The sequence below is a fragment of the Sus scrofa genome, chromosome 1 (genome assembly GCF_000003025.6).
Source record: "Sus scrofa isolate TJ Tabasco breed Duroc chromosome 1, Sscrofa11.1, whole genome shotgun sequence".
Taxonomy (NCBI): domain Eukaryota; kingdom Metazoa; phylum Chordata; class Mammalia; order Artiodactyla; family Suidae; genus Sus; species Sus scrofa.
In genome coordinates this window covers 243,119,068-243,144,332 of record NC_010443.5, presented here as the reverse complement: position 1 = coordinate 243,144,332, position 25,265 = coordinate 243,119,068, and the positions used below count along the sequence as shown (strand labels likewise).

Sequence of the window (25,265 nt, the reverse complement as noted above, 5' to 3'; positions counted from 1 at the left end):
TTGTCTGTAAAAGCATATCCTCTACAAAATCTCCCTGTAGCTACCAAAGTACGCTACACATGAATCTCAACAACAATTTTGTGAACTATGCTGAGATAACTCTGGCCCTGTCTCTGTGACCAAAATAATGACAATTGGTGTCAGGGTCCTGAAACCATCCCAGCCATGAAAGCCTGTTTTGGTACAGTAGGGAAATATCTGTCCCACAAATTTAAAAGATGTTTTTAAAGTCATGTTTACCCATCCGTGGTTCTTACTTGCATTGTGTAGATGTGGCCCCTTTTTATGAAAGTTCTTTCTCTATGGATTATTAATCCTACAGTGAGTATAACTTTATAATACATGAGATTTATTTGCAGGTACAAGTTTGTGGAATCAGTTCTCATACTATACATGAATACTTTTAACTCATGTAAATATCATAGTCAGACTGGAAGTATCTAGAGTGGGGCAGGGAGTGGAGAATAAATGAGGTTTATTGGAGGTTTTGACAGTAATGGTCATGAATGATACCATCTTATTATTGCCTATGAGAAGAGTCTACAATTGGAGGCCTCTAAATCAGAATTATACATTCAGGTCCAGCTATTTAATGAAAACTTACTCTGTAGTAAATCCTTTGTCATATGCTATTTCATTTATCTTCATAATCAGTTTCTGATGGAGGCATTACTGTCCATTTTATAGATGGTGAAACTGAGACCTAAAGAGGTTGGGGAATTCCACAATGTTTCACAGCCTCCAGGTCTGCGTATCATGATCTCAATTTTGAACATTTTACTGAGGTAAGAAACTTTTTACAAACTGCAAGCAGTCTGTGTTGCTCAGGAGTTGCTGTTTTTCTAAGGTTCAATAAGCCCTACCCTTGCTTTTCTGAACTTTGAGTTTCAGATGCACATCAGACCTCGGAGATGGCCAAATGCTGATGCCACGGGAGCAGCAGCAGGTGGCATCATTCAGGAAGCAGGCATACTCAAACTCCTCCGACATGCCTGGCCAATCTGCTGTTCACGTGAAACGATGCTTGGCAAGATCAGGGCCATCTAGGTCTGCCAACACAAGTCATTCTTCCCTGGTTAATGCAGGTTTAATGTCCAAGGTTATAAACTGCTGAGAGCTGGAGAGGAAAAGAGCAAATCTCTGCAGTTTGAGGTCACCAAAAACGTAAGCAGCTCTGCTTTTGAGCCCTGACTTGGAGTGAGACAGGCTCTTCCTGTACCTTTCCTGTGAATTAGGCAAGATACTTAACCTCTCTGAACCAGAGTTCCCTTATCCAGAAAATGGGCTAATAAACCTTTCCTTGTAGAGGTGCTGAGATTGGAAATCATTTATACAAAGAACCAGATGCACCAAAGAACTTCGAAAAAGAGCTGTGATTATTGTTATTCTTATAGTAAAAATCAGTACTAGTAGCCTAAGTAAAATTATCTCAACCATGCATTTTCAACAGGTGGAATGTTTCAGTCATGGTTCTGACCACCCCAGCCCTGACGCGGAACAATTGTCAATAACCCCATTCTTCTATCACCATCCACCTCTTCTTCTTCCTTTATCCTTTGACTAAAATCAGATTTGATGAAACCTCACATGTCCTCAGATCACATCATCTTGATCTTATGAATCGCATGCCAGGTGCTTGAATGAGCACCAGATGCGAAACCAGAAAGTGTGCCTTGGGAGGGAGACGGAGTTGAGAAAGCTGATGGGAACTTGGTCTGGCGCTCAGTTATCCTTAGGACAGGCTTGGCCAAACATCCTAGACAACTGAGCCTCAATTTTGTGTTTTAAATATTTCAGTCTCCTTCAATATCACATTCAATTTCCAACATTCTTCACTTTTAGAAACCGTCTGAGCCTAAATTCTTAGACAACTCAGTTGACCACTGTGTTTTTCTTCATTTTTATTGATATTTCATTCATTATAGTGTTACACTCTGTACCATAGAGCACTTTGATTTTTTAGGTTTTTTGCTCATATTTTATGTTATTCCAAAGGAATATGTTCCTGAAAATGTATGCTTTCCTGTGATCATAGATATTCCATTATTTTTAGATTTCCCTATAAATTGTATTTGCCTCTTTCGTTATTTGCCTTGGGAAACATACACAATTTTTTTTTTTTTTTTGCCTTCTCTTGAATTAGATTTTTGTTTAATTCTCAGAGAGGAAAAAAAAAAAAAAAAACCTGTAGAATGAACTTGTACCCAGACAGTGCTGTAACTATGGAAGCTGATTGCTTACATCAATCACTTTGAGGTTTTTTCTAGTTTTCATCACCTTTAAAGACAATAAGGTACAGATTGAGAGAGAATGAGACTAGATTAAAAGACAGCGTATTCTGGCATTAAAAATATCAGGGAACCCAACATGGTTTCGGGGGACTGGGCAGGACCTTTGAATGCCTGCTGTATGCAGGCACTTTACAGAATCATTTGGTGCTCTGTTGACGTTCAGACCCCACTTTACAGAGGAGGAAATTAAGGCTTAAAGAAGTAACAAATCCCTGACCAAGGTCATGTATGTAGTAGGTGCTGGAGCTAAGCTGACACGCTTCCCAGTCTTCCTTGGTGGGCTCCAGAGCCTGGTCATTCATTCACTGCGTGACTGAAGGGAATCCCCCAGTCCTCTTGGTCTCTGCGTCCTCTCCTGTGCCATGAAGAGTCTGGATTAAGAACTACAAGGTCTACACACGTCCCTTACAGCTTTAACATTCTGTGAGTACAAACAATGTGTGAGCACGATTGGAAGGATTGGCGGTTTATGAGCCAATCAGAGTTATTAGTTAAACACCTCCCTACCAGACTAAGGTGAGAAGGGGAGGGTAAAGGTTTTTTTTTTTTTTTTAAAAAAAAAAAAAAAAAAAAAAAGCTCTGATGAGTAGCCTATAAAAACTGCGTGTTGCCCAAGATTCATCCTATTTGGCAGCTGCTGCCTTATCCACAGCTTCTGAGATCTAGGAGGACTCTCCTTTCCCAAACTGTAAGTAGAACTTCGTTGTCTACCAGAACTGCACCAGGACTGAGGGCTTAGTGATAGCACTAAGCACAGAGAGGGGAATGTTTGCTTTCATTTTCAGGAAAAACTTGATAGTGTCTGAAAATGTGATGATCTGCTGAAGTGAGTGTTTTATCTCTAACTCCCCTGCCTCTTTGGTAGCAAAATGCTCATGAATAATGCCATTTACCAGTGTTACCTTTATGAGGGCTCTTCTGAGTCTTTGGCTTAGGGAGAACAGCTTGCATACTCCTATCTGGTTATGTTCTAATCAGTGTTTAAGATTCTTTTTCATTCTTACTCTCCCCATAACAACTGCTTATTCCTATGAGAATGTACATATGTAGCACCTTAGGTCATTTTCTTCATACTCTTCTACCAGCACTGAAGTTTCTTTGTCCTAGAAATGAACTCCTGGCCTTTTTGCCCTTTGTATCCACTCACTGCTTAAATGAGAAAATGGAACAGACAACACATGGCATCCTTATCATTTGATTATTAATTGTCAAACCTTTACCTGTTTTGATACTTTCTATAACATTTCCCACTCTGAAGATCCTACAGCTTAAGATATTTGGAATCAAAGGCTGCTGATGTATTTTGGTGCATTTGTTCTACTATCAGAAGAATAGGCAAATTGTGAGGATATGTTGTCTTTAAAATAAACTTCTGTTTAAATAATTACCCAGGTTCCATGAGCCAATGTGGATCCAGCAGGGGCTCCAGCTCTGCCACCACCATCACTTTAGCCAAAGCACATCTGGGGACCACCCAGGCCCAAGCTAGATCTGAGGTTCTGGGGTAGAGAATGGAGTGTAGTTGCTGTAAACCTAGGAGTTCCTTTGGGTTACATGCCAGTTTTGAGGAAAGAGCAACACTCAAGTCTCTTTCTGAGCTGCTTCATGTATATTCAAAGGTACCAGGGATGAGGCTGTTCTAGATTATCTCATTGCACTTGTTACCATAGCACTGGATGCATAACAAAACTGTGGGAATCTTCCTGCATATCTATGTAAAAGTGCTGTGAAATGCCCTACAGTCATAGGCTTTCAATGAATAAGTCCCTCAGGTCTTCTTGAAAATCCATCTGCCTTGTGTGTGGAGAAGCAACTGGATTCTCTACTTCCTTATATTTCTCCAGGAGATAAAATAGTGATTGTTTTACAAATTATCTTTTCACAGAACCTCTTCAAAGAAGGCAGAAAGAACTATACTGTAGGGTTTCATCTGTTATTCTGCTGAAGAAAGACTAGAAAAAAGAATTCTAAGTTATAAACCAGTAGGATGTGATTTACAATTCTAAAATATCACAACTTAGAAGGGGCATCAGACATTCTTCTAGGGCCTCAATTTGCTCATCTCTAAAGTTATCAGAATTGATACAGATATCTTTGAGTCTACTTGTAGCTCTGTTTTTCTGTCTTCATATATGTTCATACTCATATCCTTCTCCCAGATTTGCACATATATTACCTTTAATATATTATGTATCATCAATAATTTAATGTATAAACTTATTCACTGAGAAATCAAACATTACAAAAATCCATAAAGAGAAATGTGAGAATCACCCCACTCCATTCCATTTCCCAGAAGCAACCCCAGTGTGGTTATTCTTTGCTTATATGAACCCACACACAATATGTGTGTATACCAATTTTTTTTTAACTTAAAAAAGAGTTATATTATGTATTACACACTTTTCTGAAACTTTCTTTTTTTATCTTAATAATACAATATGAACAACTTCAAATCATAGTTTTAAAAAGTTGTCTTGAGACCTCAGTAAGCAGAAGCTTAGGGCCACAGAAATCATTCTCTATCATTACCCACTCCCAGATGGCCTCCTGTCTTTCAGGGGTGAACATTGGCCTGTGACCCTGTTTTATGATTAACAGAGAAGCAACATTTGTGCTGATGTGGTACAGAACTTTAACCCCTCTGTAGAAGTTTAACTTCCCATAAACAGCCTTGTTCGATTTGACCTTTTCTCTGCTTTTTTCTGGTTGAGCCAGCACACTGGTTGAGTTTTTTCTGGTTAAGGCAGCACACTGAGACTAAAGAAAATACCTTGATAGTAAGCAAAAATGTGGAAGTCCCTTAGGCAATTTTAAAATTTAATTTTAAAAATTGAAAAAGAGAAATACCTCACATTTTCATAATGCATTATAAAGCATCTTCATGTTTATCATGTGATTCAACACATGTATTTTGAGCAGCTACAATGAGTAGCATACTAACATTTTATTCACATTGGTCACATTTGATCCATTTGGCAATTAAACAACCAGAGCAGATTTCATGATTCTTTAATCCATAGTAAACTAAGACTCGGAGAAGTTACCAACTTGCTTATGATTCCTGTGAGGAAGAGGAAGAGCTGGTCCTTGAACTCAGGCCTGTCTGGTCTACTTCTATGTGACTCAGATATTTATGAATTGGTAAAGTGTGGGTATGATCCACAGCCCAAGGATTTGGGGTACTCTGAGGGTGTCATCAAGGACATTAGAGTCATCCAAAAACCAATTCCTTTGGCCAATCTCACTCTTTTCCTTGAAAGAAGGAGTACTTACCCTTATCACAGATTTGTGCCTTATTAGCTATTTGTCCCTTATTAGCTATTTGTCCTTGGGAAAATAAACTCTTATATTCTTTTCTTTTCTATTATATGGCAGGGCACAGATTGGGGAGGGAGGAAGCCCAGTTGCCTTTTGAGATTATTGTGAGAAATAAATTTTATAGTGTATGTAAAGCAGTTAGCAGAGTACTTGGCAATAAGTGATCATTTGCTACTATTGGGCTATGTTTTCCTTTTGTTTCATTAAGGAAACATCTTTATTTTTTGGTAGTCTTCAACTTCTTTGTGCAAATATCTAACCTGAGACAGAAAATTGGCACTTGAGCTTGAAGGTTACCAATCTCAGGTTGGCTTTTATCTGCCATGGCGATCTGGAAATTAGGTCCAAAGCTAACAGTTCCTGACTGCAATTTAGGAACTAATATATAAACAGAGGAAACACTGTCTTCAGGTGGGTGGGATGTGAGGGACCTTGGAAAATTATCTCCTTTAGAGATCATTGCCCACTAGCCTGTTTTGGTACTCCAGTGACAGAACTGTGGTTCCATTCCTTGGGGCTAAGTGAGAGTAGCCACAGTAAGAGGGCCATCCATTATACCTTCTCAGGGATTAGTTCAGTATCCATTGACGTCTCATCTCAAAGGACAGAATACTGAGAGCCTGCCTTGAGAGGATGCAGAATATGTGAAGAGATTGATTTGGCATGAGAAACAGAACTGGGTGGGAACTCTGCCTCGTCCTAGCTGGGACCTTGGCAAGCCATTAACTTCTTCAAGTCTTAGCTAGTTCATTAATTAATGAAGATAAGAGCTGTTCTGGTTACCTCTTTGGTTAGTGAATCAAATGAGAACTGAGGAATCCCTTATCTTCCAGGAAGTAGAAAGCAGACACAGGGGATCTACCCTGAATGTGAGTATATGAAAGGAGAGGAGACTGGGGAAAGGAGGAGGCCACAGGATTGGATAGGAAATTGCTCGAGATAAACTTCACTACCATTTTTTTCTTTGATAATCCAACCTATGTGAAACCATGCTTTCTGATGTCTGAGATGAGAGCCCTGTAAGCATGCATCTTCAGGATGAGCCCAATGTGGCAACCACCCAGGGGAAATGATCCCATTCAGATGAGGAGGTTGCTTTGGTAGGGGATCTTGGAGCCAGAGTCTTTCCTGCTAAAGCAGTGAAACTGAGAATTACTGGAGCAGGAATCAACATATGACATGGCATCCTTAAAACTATAGAACCTCTATCCCAGAGGCATTTATGGAAAAATCTCCCCATCTGCCCCAAATGATCTCATAGGTGGTTGAATTTAAGAAAAAGGTGACATACTTCACCCTCCCTCTATGTCCCAAAGCTGAAGGGAGGTTAAATTTAAGACCAAGTAATGGTTTTTCCTCCCAAATCCTCTGAGGGCTGAATATTCTAGTGGGATTATATGCTTATAGAGCAAAGTGAGGAATGGCCACAGAGGCTGAAAGTCTCACTGTTCTGGCTTCTAGCCATCTAGAGCACCTGATGACCAGGAATCCACAGATCAGAGAATAGTCAATTACTGTTCTGCCTTCTATATGTAAGATTGAAGTGGATCACGTATTAGCTGGTTCAGTCTCAGGATCAGTGATCCTGATGCTTTCCTGGAAGGCATTCTGTTTAGGGTCACCATGAAATTTGGCATTCCACCTTCATCCGTTATGGCTAATTGCAACTACTTAGGCCCAGGGGAAGATAAAAGAAAACAGACCTCATTTGTTTAACCAGTTGTGGAAACAGGCCAGAAATGTCAGAGGGGCCTGTGGGGCTTTTCTGCACACCTGCTGTCTTGGTCATGAATCCATGTGAGTGACACCACCATTCTGTTCATAACTGACTCTCCTGCTTCTTTTCCAGACTTATCACCATGGCCCATCAATTTCCAGCTCTCACCCCAGAACAGAGGAAGGAGCTCTCAGAAATTGCCCAGCGCATTGTTGCCAATGGGAAGGGGATTCTGGCTGCAGATGAGTCTGTGGGTAAGTGCTGGAGGCATCACACAATGAGTATACTTTTGCCTCTACACTTAGCAAAGCCAACTTGATAATTGTATTATCTTTCCTCTCAAAGGAAGTAAAGGTTTATATGCAGAGGAGTGGGAGCAGAATATTCAGTAAGCATAGACTTTTGAGTATTTTCACTCTAGAAGGCAGATTTCTGAAAACCAAGTGAACAGGCTCAGGCCTTCCATTTTAAGGCCTCTCGCCGGGGATCATTTGAATCCAAGTGGTAATAAGGCCAGGAGGTCAGTAAGCAGGATGAGGCCCCCGCTGCCCCTGAGATGTCACTATAAAGCCAGCCGAGGCAAGGGCAGGGAGAGAAGGGAAGTGTCCATATCGGGAACAGGGAAGAGCTTGTGGCTGAGAGCAGCTCAGAATGGCACAAAGGAAAGCTGCGGTAGGACACCACAGCCCACCATATAACAATAGAAGCCAGAGAAGTCAGGACCCTTCCCCCCTGCTTCCACTGTCTGCACATCCAGTCAGATCAGGGCTGGACCAGGGGAGAGCTAGACCTGCCTGAGGGCCTTACAGCCCCACTTGGATACCATGATGGCTCCCACCCTGACCCTGACACGCCCAGCTCATGTACTTCCTCACCAGCATCCTGACATCCTGACATCCTGACATCCTTTCTCTGGGGAGACAAAAAAAGAAGCAGGGGCTCTGACAATCTGGGTGAAACAGCGTTGCCGTCCATGCTGGTGAGGTCACTGGCTGGTGTAGGGGAGAGTGGCAGGGAAACCCTGGCTCCTTATGTTGCCTTCTCCCCCTCCTCACCCCCACCCACATAGGCACCATGGGGAACCGCCTGCAGAGGATCAAGGTGGAGAACACAGAAGAGAACCGCCGGCAGTTCCGAGAAATCCTCTTCACTGTGGACAACTCCATCAACCAGAGCATCGGGGGTGTGATCCTTTTCCACGAGACTCTCTACCAGAAGGACAGCCAGGGAAAGCTGTTCAGAGACATCCTCAAGGAAAAGGGGATCGTGCTGGGAATCAAGGTGAATACATTTTGCTTCAGCCTCACTGCAGCCACACTCCCAGCACAGTGGCCTGGGCAGGGCCAGTGCTCGGAACATTCTCATCGAGTTGCTGTTCTCACTCCTTTCCCTCATCACCTTCCCACTGAGGACCAGATCCTGTTCTAGACTCTTCCGATACCCACTTCTCTCAACCATTTCTCTACAAGGTATTAATCTCTTTGTATCTCAATTTCCTCTTTTCTTTTTTTTTTTTTCTTTTGTCTTTGTAGGGCTGTACTCACGGCATATGGAGGTTCCTAGGCTAGGGGTCAAACAGGAGCTGTAGACGGTGGCCTACGCCACAGCCACAGCAACGTGGGATCCAAGCCATGTCTGTGACCCGCACCACAGCTCAAGGCCAGGGATCGAACCTGAGTACTCATGGATACTAGTTGGATTCGTTAACTGCTGAGCCACGACAGGAATTCCAAGTTTCTCATTTCTAAAATGGAAGTGATAGCACCTACCTCATTAGGTTCTTATAAGGATGTCATGAGCTTTAAAAACAGTTCCTGTCATGTCATTATTATTTAGTCTGTGATAGCTATTATGGTTAAAGCACTTACTGTTCTGCTGTAATTAAGTCTTTCAAAACTGCGTGAACTTCTCAAGAGTGATCCTTAGTACTTGTTGAGCGCTTACATCTCCAAGCACTTGTTCACTCCTCTTCACAACCTCTGGAAGTAGACTCAGTTATTATCCCTATTTTAGAGATGAGGTGAGAAAACAGAATTACAAGGAAGGCAAAATTGGAGCCAGTTCAAGCCCAGACTGTCTGCCTCTTAGCATCTGCTGTGTTGAGGGTAAAGGCTGCATCCTTATTCTTTTTATCTCCTATAATAGCTTGGTATCTCCTATAATAGCACTTGGGATGTACAGGTACTTAATAAATGTCTCTTGAATACATAAATAAATAATTTAAGGGAAGCCACTTTTATACTGACCCTCTGTATCCCAGATCCTATCAGATCATTTACTTCCCAAGCTCCAGGCCTGTGCTTTCCATACTGTCCATCCTCTTAGGGTTGACACTCCTGCATTGTTCCTTCTAGGTAACTCCTTTTTCTTTGGACTGAATTGTGTCCCCTCAATGTCTAATACACCTTCCTAATTCAACTCCTTTGTTTGTGAAAGATGAGAACTATTAGCACCAGGGGCTCTGCTTGTATTTTACTAAGACAACTGACACCTGCTAATTACTTGTTAATTATTTATATTCACAGTTAGACCAAGGAGGAGCTCCCCTTGCAGGAACAAACAAAGAAACTACCATTCAAGGTAAGAAGATTGCCCACTGATATGAATCATGCTAATATATGCCAGAAATGAAGGCAAGCAAAGAAGTGAGTGAGAGAAAACAAAATATGAATATCATACTGGTTTTAGAGTCACACACCTGCTCTGTGATCCCAGCTCCTCTGTTTAATAACTGTCTGTCCTCAGGCTAGTGACTTAAATGTTCTGAGTATTTGCTAAAATGAGATAATAGTATCTACTTTGCAGAATAATAGTAGGGATTAAATTATACAATATATATAAAGTACTTACCACAGTACTTTGCACAGAGAAGATACTCTGTACCTCTGAGTATTATTTTAGAGAAAAATTCAGCAACAGTAGAGAGGCAAGATCCCAAGCTATGGCATCAGTCACACTTGGGTTTAAATCCTGTTTCCATCACTTACTACTTAGATAATTTTGCAAGGTATATCACTGCCCAAGTAGACAAGTATAAACCATAGCATGGGTTAGCTAAGCCGAATTTGAATCCCAGCTCTATTACTCTTGGGCTATGCAGACATGGTGAAATCACTTACCCTCTTGGAGTCTCAGTTTCCGAATCTGTAAAATGAGTATACAACCATGAAAGTTGTAGGATACAACTATTAGGTTGTGATAGTACAACAGTTATTGGAGTTGTTATGATAATGAAATGAAATTAGATGTGCAAAATGCCTAGAATCATGCTTGGCATGTAGTAAGTACAAAATAAATATTACTTACCTTTATTCTTCTTACAAAGTATCCAGCATGTACATCAAAGCCATATTTATTAAACTCAGGTCTTTTGGCTCACTATTGGGATTCATGATTTTTGCCTGGATGTTTTGGGTCCTCAAGCTCTGTGACTGAAAGCTAAGCCAAGGGTAAACTCCTTCAGTTTATCAGTCCCGGAGATCCGGGAATGAGGGACAAATAAGCCTTTCTCTCTCTTGTGACTTGCAGGGCTTGATGGCCTTTCTGAACGCTGTGCTCAGTATAAGAAAGATGGTGTTGACTTTGGGAAGTGGCGTGCGGTGCTGAGAATTGACAAGCAGTGTCCATCCCACCTTGCTATCCAGGAAAATGCCAATGCCCTGGCCCGCTATGCCAGCATCTGTCAGCAGGTGCTCTTCCTTCCCCCTGGGCTAAAAAGCAGAAGGCTTTCTTCAGAGTCCATCTTTCTAATTTTGCAGTAACTGCATATGATCCTTCCTCTTCTCTCAGCAGTATATCTTGAGGGCATTTTTCACGACTTAAGCTTTGTGTGATGGGGAAATATTTGGTTCCACTAGCCAGCTATGAGTTCAAAAGGCAAATACCATCAACTGCAGCTCTTTGCTGTAGCACTGTAAGCCAAGTCTTAAAAGCAACAGGCTCTTGAGGCCAGGGCATTTGCTCGTCGATGCCTAATCATGTCCAAGGACATGATCCTTTTAAGTCCCTAGCTCAAAGGGGCAGCTCTGATCTATTACCAATACAAATAATTTCTTAGAGGATGGTAGCTTGATGCTAAACACTGTTTCAATTTATTAATTAATCCGTACAAGAGGCATATTTATGGGTGATTTAAGCCTGACTGCCCTAAAAGGATGATAGCTAGGTTCTGAGGTGGCTAGAATCATCTCTAGAATAAGATATATAAATTAAAAGTTTGCATTTATTTTATCCATTTCCAGGAAAGCTTTTTTTCCCCTCACTCTTCTTTTCTGGGTAAGCCACAAATGCTCATTAGACATCCTATTAAATTTCTTTTCATTGCCTTTAAGTCACCTATATATTTCTCCATAAGGGCTTTAATTTTATATCAGTTCCAACTTTTAAATATCTTTTTAAAGAAAAGATCCCAGTGAGCAGAGCTTCATTCTCTCCCCTTCTTTTTCCTTCTTAGAATGGGCTGGTACCCATTGTTGAACCAGAGGTAATTCCTGATGGAGACCATGACATGGAACACTGCCAGTATGTTACTGAGAAGGTAAGTCTTCAATATAAAGGGCCAAATGCCCATTGAAAAATCTGTTTTTAAGTAACAGTTGTTACGTAACATATATCATGTTGCATATGAAGTATTCTGCAGTTATAATTATTATGTAGCATTGAGGAGGTATGGAGGTATTATCAAACCTTCCACATTTTTTGGTGGAAGAAGCACAGCATCTGCATTACCAAGACTAGGGTTTGAGCATCCATGTTCCCAGGGGTGGGCCCTGGAACAAGTCATATGTATATCTTTTTGTACCTGAGTTCAAGAAATTTTAGAATAAAATGAGTCTCCCATGAGAAAATGTAATTAGAAATTTTTTTCCTCCTGTGACTTTCTAAATTAGCCACAGTATATCTGGGGATGGAGAATGGAAGCCAATTTAGGTGGCCCCAGCTAACTAAATCAAGGAAGGCCCACTTCACCAAAGGGACTATTGGGAAAGAAAAAGGACGTTTAGGAACTAGATCTATGCCAGTAGTCTATGCATTGAGTGGTTAGAGGAAGGACAGTGGAGACAGGCCAACTTGGCTGTGCTCAGTAGCTGTGGTTTGCATTGAATTACCCTGACTAGGTCTAGGGGCTGGTTCAGAAGCTTTGGCCAAGCAACACATGGGAATTCCTTCATCCTGCTTCCCTGGCAGTGTACAAATGTTAAGGTTAGGTGATTCTATGGCTGGCTCTGGATTTCACTTTTGGGATTTCTTGTCCTTCAGGTCCTGGCTGCTGTCTACAAGGCTCTGAATGACCATCATGTTTATTTGGAGGGCACTCTGTTGAAGCCCAACATGGTGACTGCTGGACATGCCTGCACCAAGAAGTATACTCCAGAGCAAGTGGCAATGGCCACCGTCACAGCCCTGTACCGTACTGTTCCTGCAGCTGTTCCTGGTAAGCTTTTCTTTCTTCTATAACTTGAGGTCTTAGTCCTTATGCTTTGAAGGAGTGCCATAAGAATTTGCATTAGTCTGGGAGTCTGCTTTTATCCATGAAACACACCTCTGCCACCTCACAGGCAGCCAGCACCTCCTCTCAAATTCCGTGATATCATGTATCTTGAGTCTGTCCAAATGCACACAGTCCACTGGTTTCCTCAACACTTCACTGCCTTCTTATTTACTAAAGCCCTTCTCTCCTTAGCCCAACTAGCCTCAGCAAAGGCAAACTGATTTCTCCAACCAAGTCCTATGCAAATCAAGTGGAGAAAAGATTGAGACATTACATTTTTTTTTAAAGTCTCCTTGCTTGCTTTTTCAAGCGGGGTACATAGCTGGGACTAGTAGATTGGAATGGCTTCTCTCCTTCCAGGCATCTGCTTTTTATCCGGTGGCATGAGTGAAGAAGATGCTACTCTCAACCTCAATGCTATCAACCTTTGTCCTCTACCAAAGCCCTGGAAACTAAGTTTCTCTTATGGACGGGCCCTGCAGGCCAGTGCACTGGCTGCCTGGGGTGGCAAGGCTGCAAACAAGAAGGCAACCCAGGAGGCTTTTATGAAGCGGGCTCTGGTAAGAAATTACTACCTATTATCTACTCGATCAAGTGGATCCTTGGGGTCCGGCTCTCATTGCTTTCTTCAGGCCATGAAGTATCTCCAGAGTGTCTTCTAGGCATTTGAAAATGTAGCATTACAGCTTAGTAGGAAGGTTGATGCTGGAAAGAGTTTTGAATTATCCACATTGGGAATATAAATGATGATGCTAGTTTAAAGGACAATTTCCACAGAGCTACTTTGAGGGAAGATGAGAGGGCCAAGAAATGAACCTGGGACACCTTTCATTTTGGAAAGATGAAGAAGAGAAGTCACCGAGACAAGTAGCAATAATATATTAAGATGAACGAAAGATTCTGGGAACAAACAGAATCAGGTTTCAAGAGGTCAGTTATAACATGCTACAAAGAGGTTAAAAATAAGGACAGAGAAGAGGCTGTTATTGGTGTGAGGGGCATAACAGTGACCCTCAACAAAACAGGTTCAGTATAGGAAACATATCTATTCAAGATGTGCGTCAGGAAAAGACCCAGAAAGGTTACCAGGAGAAATGAGGACAAAAGTCTCATTCACTGAGTACAATCCTTTTTGAATACCTACTGTGAGCCAAGGACTGGGGTGAACAAAGCAGACACAGCCACTGCCTCAGGAAGCTTAACATTTAGCCAAATAGGAGAGAGCTTGGCATGTTTAAAACAGAAGGAGCCAGAGGAGACACTAAAGATTAGGAGAGGACAAAAAAAGGAAACAGGACTGCATGAGACTAAATATTAAATACAAGTGGCAGAATTGGTCATAGAAAGGAGGGAAGAGATAGAAAAAAAGAAACAGAATGGGTTTGAAATCAGGTCTGTAGAGACAGAGAGATGCTGTGGTTGATCACTGATTATAGGTGAGCGCATCTGTTGAGAGTGATAAGGTGATGGAGATTTCAGTCTTTACAGGGAGGAATTGGAATAGCTGTTGGAGTAGTTTGCTAGGAAATTGACCAAAGCTTATGGCCAAGCATCAAGCAAGGTGCAGCTGAAATGGGTACATTAACTTAGATCCTAAATTTTCCTAACAGTTCTCTTAAGCATGCAGGAAGATTCATATCAACCTTAATGGGAAAGAGCAGAGTTGAAAAGTAAAAGTTTAATAGGAAGCTGGAAGAGTACTAGATTTGAGCGGTAGCCTTATTCAGCTTGCTGGTGACAGAGGAGCCTGGAAAGGAATCAGGTATAGGCAGAAGTCTGATGATGAGGCACTAAAGGAAAGGAAGGCCCAAGAGAAGCTAAAGAAATCATCTCAGAGGCCTAAGAGAGATGTGAGATTTTAGAGATAATGCTTTTGTGATGATGGTGGATATGGCTGTGTTGGTTTGGGGCTGATGAGGTGGGACAGTATAGCTAATATGTGGAGGAATTGTTAAAAGTAAGATTCAGAAGGGCCATCCACACAAAAGAAGAGATGCTGAGTTTATCCTCTGGAACCGTGGTGTCCAAGCCTGAGCATGCATCCAAATCACCTGAAGGGCTGTTAAAAATGCAGGTGACTGAACCCAGCCACTGAGTCTGGAGTCAAACTCGAGAGTTTCCATTTCTAATAAATGCTTAGGTCCAGGAAACCTAATTTTGAAAATCACTGTAGATTTAGAAATAAGTCCTGGAGAGATCAGAAAATAGCAACAGTGACTTAAAGATGTGGTACTGCTGAATAGCATTTGAATATTATCACAGGTTTCATAATTCTGAACTCACCTTTAATTGGAATTTGCACGGGGGATCAAATGATATTACGATAACAACTACATTACAAATTACATATTCTTCTGGACAAATATAAATTTGTTTTTAAAAATTCATTTTTGCTATAGTGAAGCTTTAGCTGCACCTGCCTGATGCTTGGCGATATGTCTGGTCAGTTCTCTAACAGGCTATTTCAACAGCTATTCCAAGCTTTTCCACACTGGGATTGAAATTTCCATTTCCTTATCACTATATGAGTAGTTTCTCCACTTTAATTTCTAGTACTGTTCTTGCAATGTTGTTGGTACTAAAAAGAAACCTTCCCAACAGTAACTGACACAAACCTCAGGCTTGCCTGAGAAATGCTTAGAAAACTGGGATGAAACAAAGAAGTAACGTATTATGGAAGGAAAGGGATGGTATCAGCAGCAATGTTTAGCAAAAGCATTGTATAGACAAAAAAATCCACATGAAGATGTAGCTGGTTTCAAATAAGAAGCAAATAGGATCAAGCAAAGGTTGCTCTAATGTGTCTCCTCTCACACTTGTTTTCTAGGCTAACTGCCAGGCAGCCAAAGGACAGTATGTTCACACGGGCTCTTCTGGTGCTGCTTCCACTCAGTCGCTCTTCACAGCCTGCTATACCTACTAGAACCTGAGGCCAACCAGCCTCTCTCTCAGGCTTGTAGGTATCTTGGTAGGAGGGCTGAAAGGGAACAACAGCCTTTCAGCTGAACCTGGACAGTAGCTAAAATTAGACTGGAACTACTGGAAACACAATGCATGTTAAGTTCTTAGACACAAAGAAAAAAAAATCAGTTATTGAAACATAGATCTGGATATCAAGAATCTGATGAAATTTCACACAGTGGTTTCCCTACAACACTTCCAACTCTCCATGCCCCAGAGCATCCATCTAAGAACAGACTTTAAAACAAAATAAGCTCTCCATCCAAATAACCAATGAAATACCTCTTAAGCTGAGTGCAGAGAAGTGTGTCTCATTAAGCAATTTTAGCAGTAGGTTATGAAGGAGACAGCTGCAACCAAAAAAGAAATAAAATGTTCTACAAGCATTCAGTTTGTATTAGGTTTTACTTTCTGCTCTTGCTTTAAAAATGCTTAATATATTCCATTACCTTTGACTCTACTAGGCATACCTGACGTTAGTGGTCTATCCTCAACTTTGGTTACTCCTTGGAATAACCTGGCAAAATTTAAAAACACGGATGCTCACACTCTAGCCAAGTCTTAGAACTACCAAGGTTGAGGTCTTTTAGAAATGAAAGCCATTCAAAATATGAAGCAAGCTACAATGTAAAATGATTTCAAACAACATGTGGAGTATAATAAAAAATCACTGTGACTTTGATGCTTGGAGCACAGCATTCTTCTTCAAGTGGCCCAGATTTGGTGACACAGGACTCCACCTTCCTCTACACATCCAAGCACACTACCTAGTTTTGCAATAAATAATATTTACATAGTTATACTTTATTGGATTCCAATTTTCAGAATTAATATATAGAAAAAGCATTAAAAACAAATGTAGTTACAAGGAAGAATTTAAACATTATAACTTTGGACAATATGAAAGTAATGATTTTAGTGGGAAAAATAATAATTTAACTGATAGAGTCTGGGAAATTCAAGGGGAAGAGAAGTGGAGGAAAGCAAAAGCAACACTAATTTACCTAGAAAGGAGTCAAGATACTACCTGAAATTGATGGATAAAGAGATAGTGCTTTATGTCTATTAAAGCAACAAAGGAAATGGATATGTCATTAAAATATTCATACCCATAATTAAAATATAGAAGGTAGTAAACTAAATTCTTTGTCTTGAAAAATAAGATAAATGATACTACTACTCATTTATAAGATAAATGATACTATTGAAAAATAAGATAAATGACACTAAATGATACATAAGCAAATGATTTAGAGGGATAAGAGAATTAGTTTAAAGGAGAAAGGCCTGGGAGTGGGACAGAGGGGAGATTTTTACTTATTACGAGCTTCTACAACTTTTGCATGTTTATTTCCTTTTCTAAAAAACTACTATATATTCATACAAGCAATTCACACCTAGATTAGAGGTCATTTAACCTGAGGCTTTCATTTTACAGATGATAAAACCAAGCCTAGAGCAATTAAATTATTTGCTGATGGTCATACATATAGAGATTGGGAATAGAGTTGAGAGATTAGGTTTCAGGTCTCTTTCTTGTATAATGGATTACATGGCCAGGGAGGAAGGAAAGGGTAGGGTGACAGGTAGTGTTCAATACCTCTGCCACCACAGCTATATATAGGTCTTTTACATTTTTTATTGCGCTCATTCACTGAAATCAGCAAGTAGTTGATGTGCTAATTTGTCCTAAGTGTTTGTAACACCTGAGGTGACAAAGCTCTTATGCCAGAAAATTTTTATCTAGAGCTTATTTAGCATCACTGGTCCAAAGTTATAAAGAAACAGCTTAGATTCTCATTTATGAGTTGAGCATGAATTTATAATCAAGAATGAATTATTGATGTCTTTTGGTCAAGGCTGAATTACATTTCTTGGGGGCGGGGATGAGGATTTGTATAATGCATTTTCCCTGGCTATAATCTCATGTATTTTCCTGACTAAAGCACTACAGTTGTCTTTGAAATCTCAAAGCGGGTAAATTCCTTTCCTCACAGTAATATGAAGATAAGTGTTAATAGGCTACAGACTTCCTATTAACTATACGATCACTGAGTGAATATACTAATTATATCCTAGCTTTGGGTACGCTGTCAGATTTATTCTAGCAGTTATTGAACACTTAATAAAAATAAAACCTGTTACTGGGCACGAAAGTAATTAAAAGAAGTTTCAGCTTTAGGGTAGCCATGATGTTTGCATACCAGATAATTAAGTAGCTGAGCAAGAAGCACAAATGCCATTGACTAGGCATTGGGAAGCAGAGAGGAGAGTCTGTCAGTACGGCTGAGTGCAGAAAGGAAGGCATGGCATCTAAGGTTGGACAACACAGAATGACAAAAGAGAAGGAATTCTTGGAAAAGGAACTACCTTTGCTAGAGAAAACACTTTGATAATTCATTAGAAGAAGATCATACCTTGAAGGCACGAGTAACAAAAGCCCAGGCCATAAAAAAATTACTAAATGATGGGAGGAAAAAAAAGGAATTTGGTTTTGCTCTGAAGAGGAAGAAGGATAAAAGGAAGTGAAGGGACAGAGAAATGAGTGAGGGGAAAGGAAGAAATAAGAAAGGAGGGAAAGAGAGAAGGCCGGAGGAAGCAAGGCAGTGTGAAATTGTGGGGTATTGACTACAAGACTCGAGAAGGGAGAAATATCAAGAAATCTAAATATATTTGTCTTTTTTTTGCGGGGGGGGCCACACCTGTTGGCACATGGAAGTTCCTGGGCCAGGGATCAAATCCCAGCTAAAGCTGTGACCCACACTGCAGCTGCAGCAATATCAGATCCTTTACCCACTGCCCTGGGCCAGGGATTGAACCTATTCTAAATGTATTTGTCTTCTTGAGAGGAATAATTAGGTTTCACATGAGTCCACATTGTCCTTTACAAAAATAAGAAACTGAAACAATTCATGATTCATAATGTGAATTGATTTAGCAGAAGCAGAAGCCAACTCTGACAGAACATAAGCCTCTAGAAACTTTCAGAAATCTTGGATCAGGCTTTAGGCAAGGCAGAGAGTGGGACTTTGAGACCATCTGGTCTAGCTGTCCTGGGGTAAAAATCTCCAGCTGACATCTATGTTTCACCCATAGCAACAGTGGAGGAAACTGGCATCTAGTGTACTGATAACATCGTTCAAGGTCACATAACCAGTAGGTGCGACTTAGGCTAGTGTGATTTTCAGAGTTCTCTCAGGAGGCAGTACTCCTGGTGGTGAAAAGCACAGGTTCTGGTGTCAGTCAAGGTTCAAATGCTGCTCTGCCACTTCCTAGCCATGTGACCTTGGACACCTAACACAACCCTTCTGTGGTTCAGTTTCTTCATCTTCAAAATAGAGAATAGTATCACAAATTATTCAGAGGTTAAATGAGTTAATGCATCTCAATCACATGTTCAAAATCCCATATCCACAATGCTGAAATACAAAAAGCTCTAAAATGCAAAACTTTTCTTGCAAGTTTGGAGAAAATTATTTGGTGGCAAAACCTGATTCAAGGTTGTCATATTGATTCTACTTGATGGGAAGCAGAGATGTTTCTGACTGTAAGTGCTGACTCAGATGCTGTAGAGGAATTTACACAATATATAGTGTAAACACTGTATTTTCTCTCTAAAATATGAAAAATGCTGATTTCCAAAACGTATATGCCTCTAAAGCTCTTGGATAAAGAATTGTAAACCTGTCTTGAGAACAATATCTGTCATGCTTCTATGGTAATAGATGAACAATCTATGCTCAATAGAGTTCAGAGTGCTCATGTAGTGCTATGAATTCCCTAAGCCTATTTCTAGAGAAGATGAATTAAGAGACAGTGGTAATGGCAAAACTCAGTCAGTTACAGTTCTTTTTTTTAAATTACTCAAATAAATATGATGTTTTTTGACTATAACACATTCTGCCCCAAGGCTCCAGAAATAGTCTAACACTCAGTACTGGGTGTCGATATATGTAGACATATATAAAAATCAGTCAACAAGTATTCATTTAGCACTACTGTGTGCTTGATGCTATAAAGATACTACATGGTCCCTGTATCCTTACCACTGAGATGAGGAAGTAAGGATACAGTTAGTAAACAAATTGGTACCGAGTAATGTGGTAAATTGCAGTGGTATAGGTGAGGTGCTAAAATCAAAGGAGTGGGAGGAATTACAGACAGTTTATTGCAAATTATATGCTCTTGGGATCTTGAGCCTCAGTTTCCTCATCTGTAAAATAGGGTTGTTGTGAGGTTAGCAATATTTTACGTACAGTGCTGGATACTTAAATCATGAATAAATGTTATATTTTCATCTCTGTCATTTGGCTCTTAAAGAATGGCAGAAGTACTTGTGGAAGTGAGGATGAACTGTGTCCTGACTAGAGTACAGGTTGTATATTTTGAGGAAATTGTGGGAAATTAAAATGGTGAGGCCAAGTCGAGTAGCATAGGGGAGGGGGAGAGGAGATTGGGCAGGGATATTACAAATTGTCTTGCCTTAAAGTAATGAGAAAGAGGGACATGTGAATAATTTTTGAGCAGGGAATCACACAGTAAAAGGGTATTGCTGAAAATTAGCTTTTAGAATGCCAAAGATTGGGGGGAAACTGGGAGTCAGCTACGTATGCACAATAGCAATCCAACATAGGGCCTTGCCTCTTGGAGGTGGAAATTGGTGAATGGACATGACATCTTTAGACTGGGGAAAACAATACCACCAAACTCTTTTTATGTAGTATAGCTATTTACCATCCTAATACCCTCTGTTTTATTGCAACTTGAGAGGCAAGCATTGGGACAAATGAAAATTCAAAAAGAGGCTGGAGTTCCCATCATGGCTCAGCAGTTAATGAACCCAGCTAGGATCCATGAGGGCACCAGTTCAATCCCTGGCCTTGCTCAGTGAGTTAAGGATCTGGTGTTGCTGTGAGCTGTGGTGTAGGTTGAACACACGGTTCAGATCCTGCTTTGCTGTGGCTATGGTGTAGGCCGGCATCTGTGGCTCTGATTCCACCCCTAGCCTGGGAACTTCCATATGCTATGAGTGCGGCCCTGAAAAGTCAAAAACAAAAAAAAAGGGCTTACACACAAGTATAGACTCAGCTCTTTGAGTATGGTGGCACAGTGAAATATAGAGCATCTCTTAAACATAGTACTATTTCTTCTGGCTGTTCACAACAACCAGGGTTAGGCTATAGCTCAAGGTCCCAGATGTCAGAGAAATCTATTCTGCCTTCTTAAGATATCCAAGGACAAGACATCTTTATGCAGCCACTTCCAACTTTTCCTGCCCTGCCCTGCTTTTGCCCTGGAGGAATTTACATGTCAGAGAAGTCAGAGTACACATCTTGGTTCCAGGAACACAATGACTGTTATGTAATACAGAGGTTTATCTTAGCTATTAGACTGATATGAGAAGTAGCTTCTTGAGAACATGGCTCCTGGACTGGAAATAGCACAGGCAAAGATACAAACTATGTTTTATTTTTGCAAAATGTATTAAAACTTGGTGTTTTGGTAAGCTGGGTGATTTTTCCCCCAGTCTTTATGCTATGGAATACTTATGACTTATATTATTCCCTCCTTAAAGTATTTTTGAGGGTAAAGGACAGCTCAATGCAACTATGCAGTATTTATAGGATTAACATAGCACCTGGCAGATATTTTAAAAATACACATTACTGAACTTGTATACTTTTTGCAGTGAAGTAAATTTACCTGTCCTTTTTCTATCTGTCATGCATAATTATTATAGAGATGACCTTAATTAAAAAGAAGCCAATCAACCCACCCCCACCATACCCAAGGCCACAGAACATTTTTTGAAGGAGGTAGACAAGGAAGGTGAAGGATAATAAATACCAGTTAGGAACAATAACTGTAAAAATGATTGAGTTATGTCAAAAAGATTTTTTTTAAAAAAAGAGTTGAAATTTACTCTGCAAGCAAATATGCCCGAGTCTGCTGTGTTTGCCCCTAGATTTGCTGATGACGTCCTCCCTTAGGAAGACAGATGAAAGCGAAAGTCCTCATTCATCAAAATTTCAGAGAAATGGAGTATTACAGTAATTTCCAATTTTGTTTTTCCAGAAAAGACTTCTTTCAGTTGCTCATTTTAAACTGTTATGGGATTCTCTTGTGGTGCAGCAGGTTAAGGATGTGGCATTGTCACTAGAGCAGCCTGAGTTGCTGCAGTGGTGTGGGTTCAGTCCTTGGCCCAGGAACTTCCAGATGCCATGGACATGGCTGAAAAAAAAAAAAAAAAAAAAACTGTTATCTACCGTAATGGTTTATTTTATGTTTTAACTCGATTGGGCTAAGTTATGTCAGCTAAACAGTATTTTCCGTGTGTCTGCAAGGGTGTTTCTGCATTTAAATCTTTCGCCTGAGTTTAACAATGCTGTGTGTATCATCCAGTTTGTTGAGGGCCAGAATCAAACAAAAAGGTGTAGAAAGGCAAATTTGCTATCTGCCCAAGCAGGGCATTCCTCTTCTCCTGTCCTTGGACATCAGTTCTCCTGGTTCTTGGGCCCCTTTGGACTCAGATTGATTTTTACTATTGGCTTTCATGGTTCTCCAAGTTATGAATGGCATATCATGGGACTTAGTCTCAAAAATCACAAGAGCCAGTTCTATTCTCTCTCTCTTTCTCCCTCCATCCATCCTATTGGTTTATTAGTTCTGTTTCTTTGAAGAACCCAGAAACATCTACTAACTAATATTTTGCTTCATCTTCTTCAACCTAATTTTCTTTCAAAATTATTTCATTCCCACAAGGAATTTGACTAATGCCATTAAAAGCTCAGTCTTATTTCAGCTGGGCCCTAAATGAAACCCTACATGCTCTCACCAAGTTTTTGCTTGGTTCTCTCGTCCATTGTCCCTAATTGCTACTGCAAATTTTTACTATTGACAAGGTTCTTGCCCCTACCCTTCATGGTGGCTGTCCCTCTTCCTTCCCTGCCTTTTTGAAAACAAGAATTTGACTATTTTTTTTAAATGTCATCTCAAGTGCATTCTGTTTCTTCCCCTTCCTCTAACCAGACACTAAATCTGTCCTCTATCGCTTTTCTCCCAAAGACGAGGAATAGTAAATCTTACCATTAGCGCTAAGATTCACTTTTTCTTAGCCAATAATTCAATTAATTTCTACCTGCTCCTCTTTATCTTCAGCTTCTCCCTCAACTGGGTATCTCTTCCGAATGGAAAAATACTCAATTTTCTCTTTAAGCTCAATCTATATACCTCTTTATATTCATAGTCTACTTTTTATTCCCTTTTATAGACCAGTAAAATTGATAATTGGGCTGCCATTTTTTTTGAAAGAACATAAATTCAACAGACCATCCCTTAAAAATACTATTATTTCATAAAGGACTTCTTTATTTTAAAAGAGAGGCATTGGGAGTTTCCTATTGTGGGGCAGAAGAAACAAATACAACAAATACATGAGGATGCGGGTTTAATCCCCAGCCCCGCTCAGTGAGCAGGTGACGGGGGGAATCCATTGTTGCTGTGAGCTGTGCTGTAGGTTGCAGACGCAGCTCAGATCTGGCATTGCTGTGGCTGTGGCATAGGTTGGCAGCTGTAGCCCTGATTTGATCCCTAGCCTGGGAACTTCCAAATGCCGCAGATGCAACCCTAAAAATGTAATAATAATAACAATAACAATAATAATAATAACAAAAAATAAATAAAAAGAGAGGCATTATTTCAGAATAAATACGATTAAGGTCTTTAATCAATTTAGCCTTTTTACAAAGATACCATATTTTCTTACCATTTGAATGTAGAGAGTAAACTTTTCACCATGAATTGATAATATTTGGGAATGACGATCTACACTCTTCAGACACTAGTTAAACCCCTGAAAACTGGCTCTTCCCAATTTCAAAAGCTGCTCTTGTAGAACTTATTAATGACTTTCTAGTAATCCAATCTAAAGGACACTCTTCAACCCTTCCTTGATGTCTCTGCCACACTCTTCCAGGTTACTTTCCTATAGCAGTTACCACTATGTAGTGGGTTTTTGATAGTTTAAAATTTTTATTTACTTTGGGCTGTGCCCACAGCATGCAGAAATTCCTGGGCCAGATATTGCACCTGAGCTATGGCAGTAACCCAAGCCACAGCGGTGACAATGCTGAATCCCTAATGCTAGTCCACCAGGGAACTCCTTCAATACTTCTGGCTGCTCCTCCCAGTTTCCTTTGAATCTTGCCCACCCACTAAACAAGAGTGGACCTCTGGATTTCTTTTCTTGCTTTATTCTTTCTTTAAATCTTGATTCAGGGAGTTCCTGTTATGGCTCAGTGGGTTAATGACCCAGTGTTGCCTCTGTGAAGATGTGGGTTCAATCCCTGGCCTAACTCAGTGGGTTAAGGAGCCAGTGTTGCAGTAAACTGCAGTACAGGTTGAAGATGTGGCTGGGATCTGGTGTTGCTGCAGCTCTGATTTCACCCCCTAGCCTAGGAATTTCCATATGCCGCAGGTGTAGCCATTAAAAAAAAAAAAAATCTTTATTTTTGTATTTAAACACTGGTGAATTCCTAAATGAATTTCTAACCGGATCTTCCCTGTGTACCATATCCACCTCTCCAATTTCCTTCTGACATCTCTACTGTCTCACAGATAGACCAAACATTACATGCCCCAAAACTTTATTATTCTCTTCACTCCACAGCAGGTACACCTTTATCCCCCTCTACCCCTTAGTGAGTAAGAGCCCCAACCAGCCAAACTCACCTTGAATCTTACTCCTCTTTACTTTCCTCATCCAATTATCAATCAAGTTTTACTCTATATTTCTCATTTATCTCCTTCTTTCATTCCCACTGCATTAAAAATACCACTGTCTCTCAATTATACTGCTCTGAGACTCTTGAAGTTAATTAACATGGAAATCACGGGCCCTTGAGCCCTTTGTACAGTTTTGTGAGGATAAGGTCCCCAAATCTAAGAAAGGTCAAGAACCAGTCTTTTCATTCCTATTCACAGCCACGCGATCTCTTGAGTTAAAATGTAGGCATCACAAGATGTGTGTTGTATGTGCAGTACTTGGAAAGGTACACAAGTGAAAAATCTGGGGTACTAGCAGTATTTTTTAAACTAGTTGCCAGTCATATAGGTGTTCAGTTCTGAAAATCCACTGAAGCATACACTTAAAACATCCTTTTCTTGCGCATGTCTTAATTAAATATAAGGAAAATGTTACTACAGAACTTTAGACCGAATACAGTCCTATCTCTTTAGCATGACAACTCTTGTTTATGGGCAGCCTCCCCTTTTGCCATATTCTCATCACCAAGTAACCGGACTGAACCAGAGTTCACTCTTGCTATCAGGTCCTCTCACAACTCCGTCTTCAGACAGGATTACTCTCTCCTAGTACTCAACTTTTAGTCTCATCTTAAGCATCATCTCCTCTTGATTTAACTTTCTCCTTCCCTTCTCTTCTAGGAGCGTCATATCTCTCTCTAGAGCCCTCTGCAGATTTCTG

General features: G+C 40.4%; 1 protein-coding gene across 1 annotated transcript; it reads left to right on the top strand.

Moving 5' to 3' along the window:
* Positions 2,829-16,463, top strand: ALDOB (aldolase, fructose-bisphosphate B). The gene is made up of 9 exons (XM_021066854.1): positions 2,829-2,979; positions 7,462-7,583; positions 8,399-8,610; positions 9,855-9,909; positions 10,858-11,018; positions 11,783-11,866; positions 12,589-12,763; positions 13,181-13,380; positions 15,648-16,463. Exons 2-9 carry the CDS (start codon positions 7,472-7,474, stop codon positions 15,741-15,743), a joined length of 1,095 nt encoding a protein of 364 aa, XP_020922513.1. The 5' UTR covers positions 2,829-2,979; positions 7,462-7,471; the 3' UTR covers positions 15,744-16,463.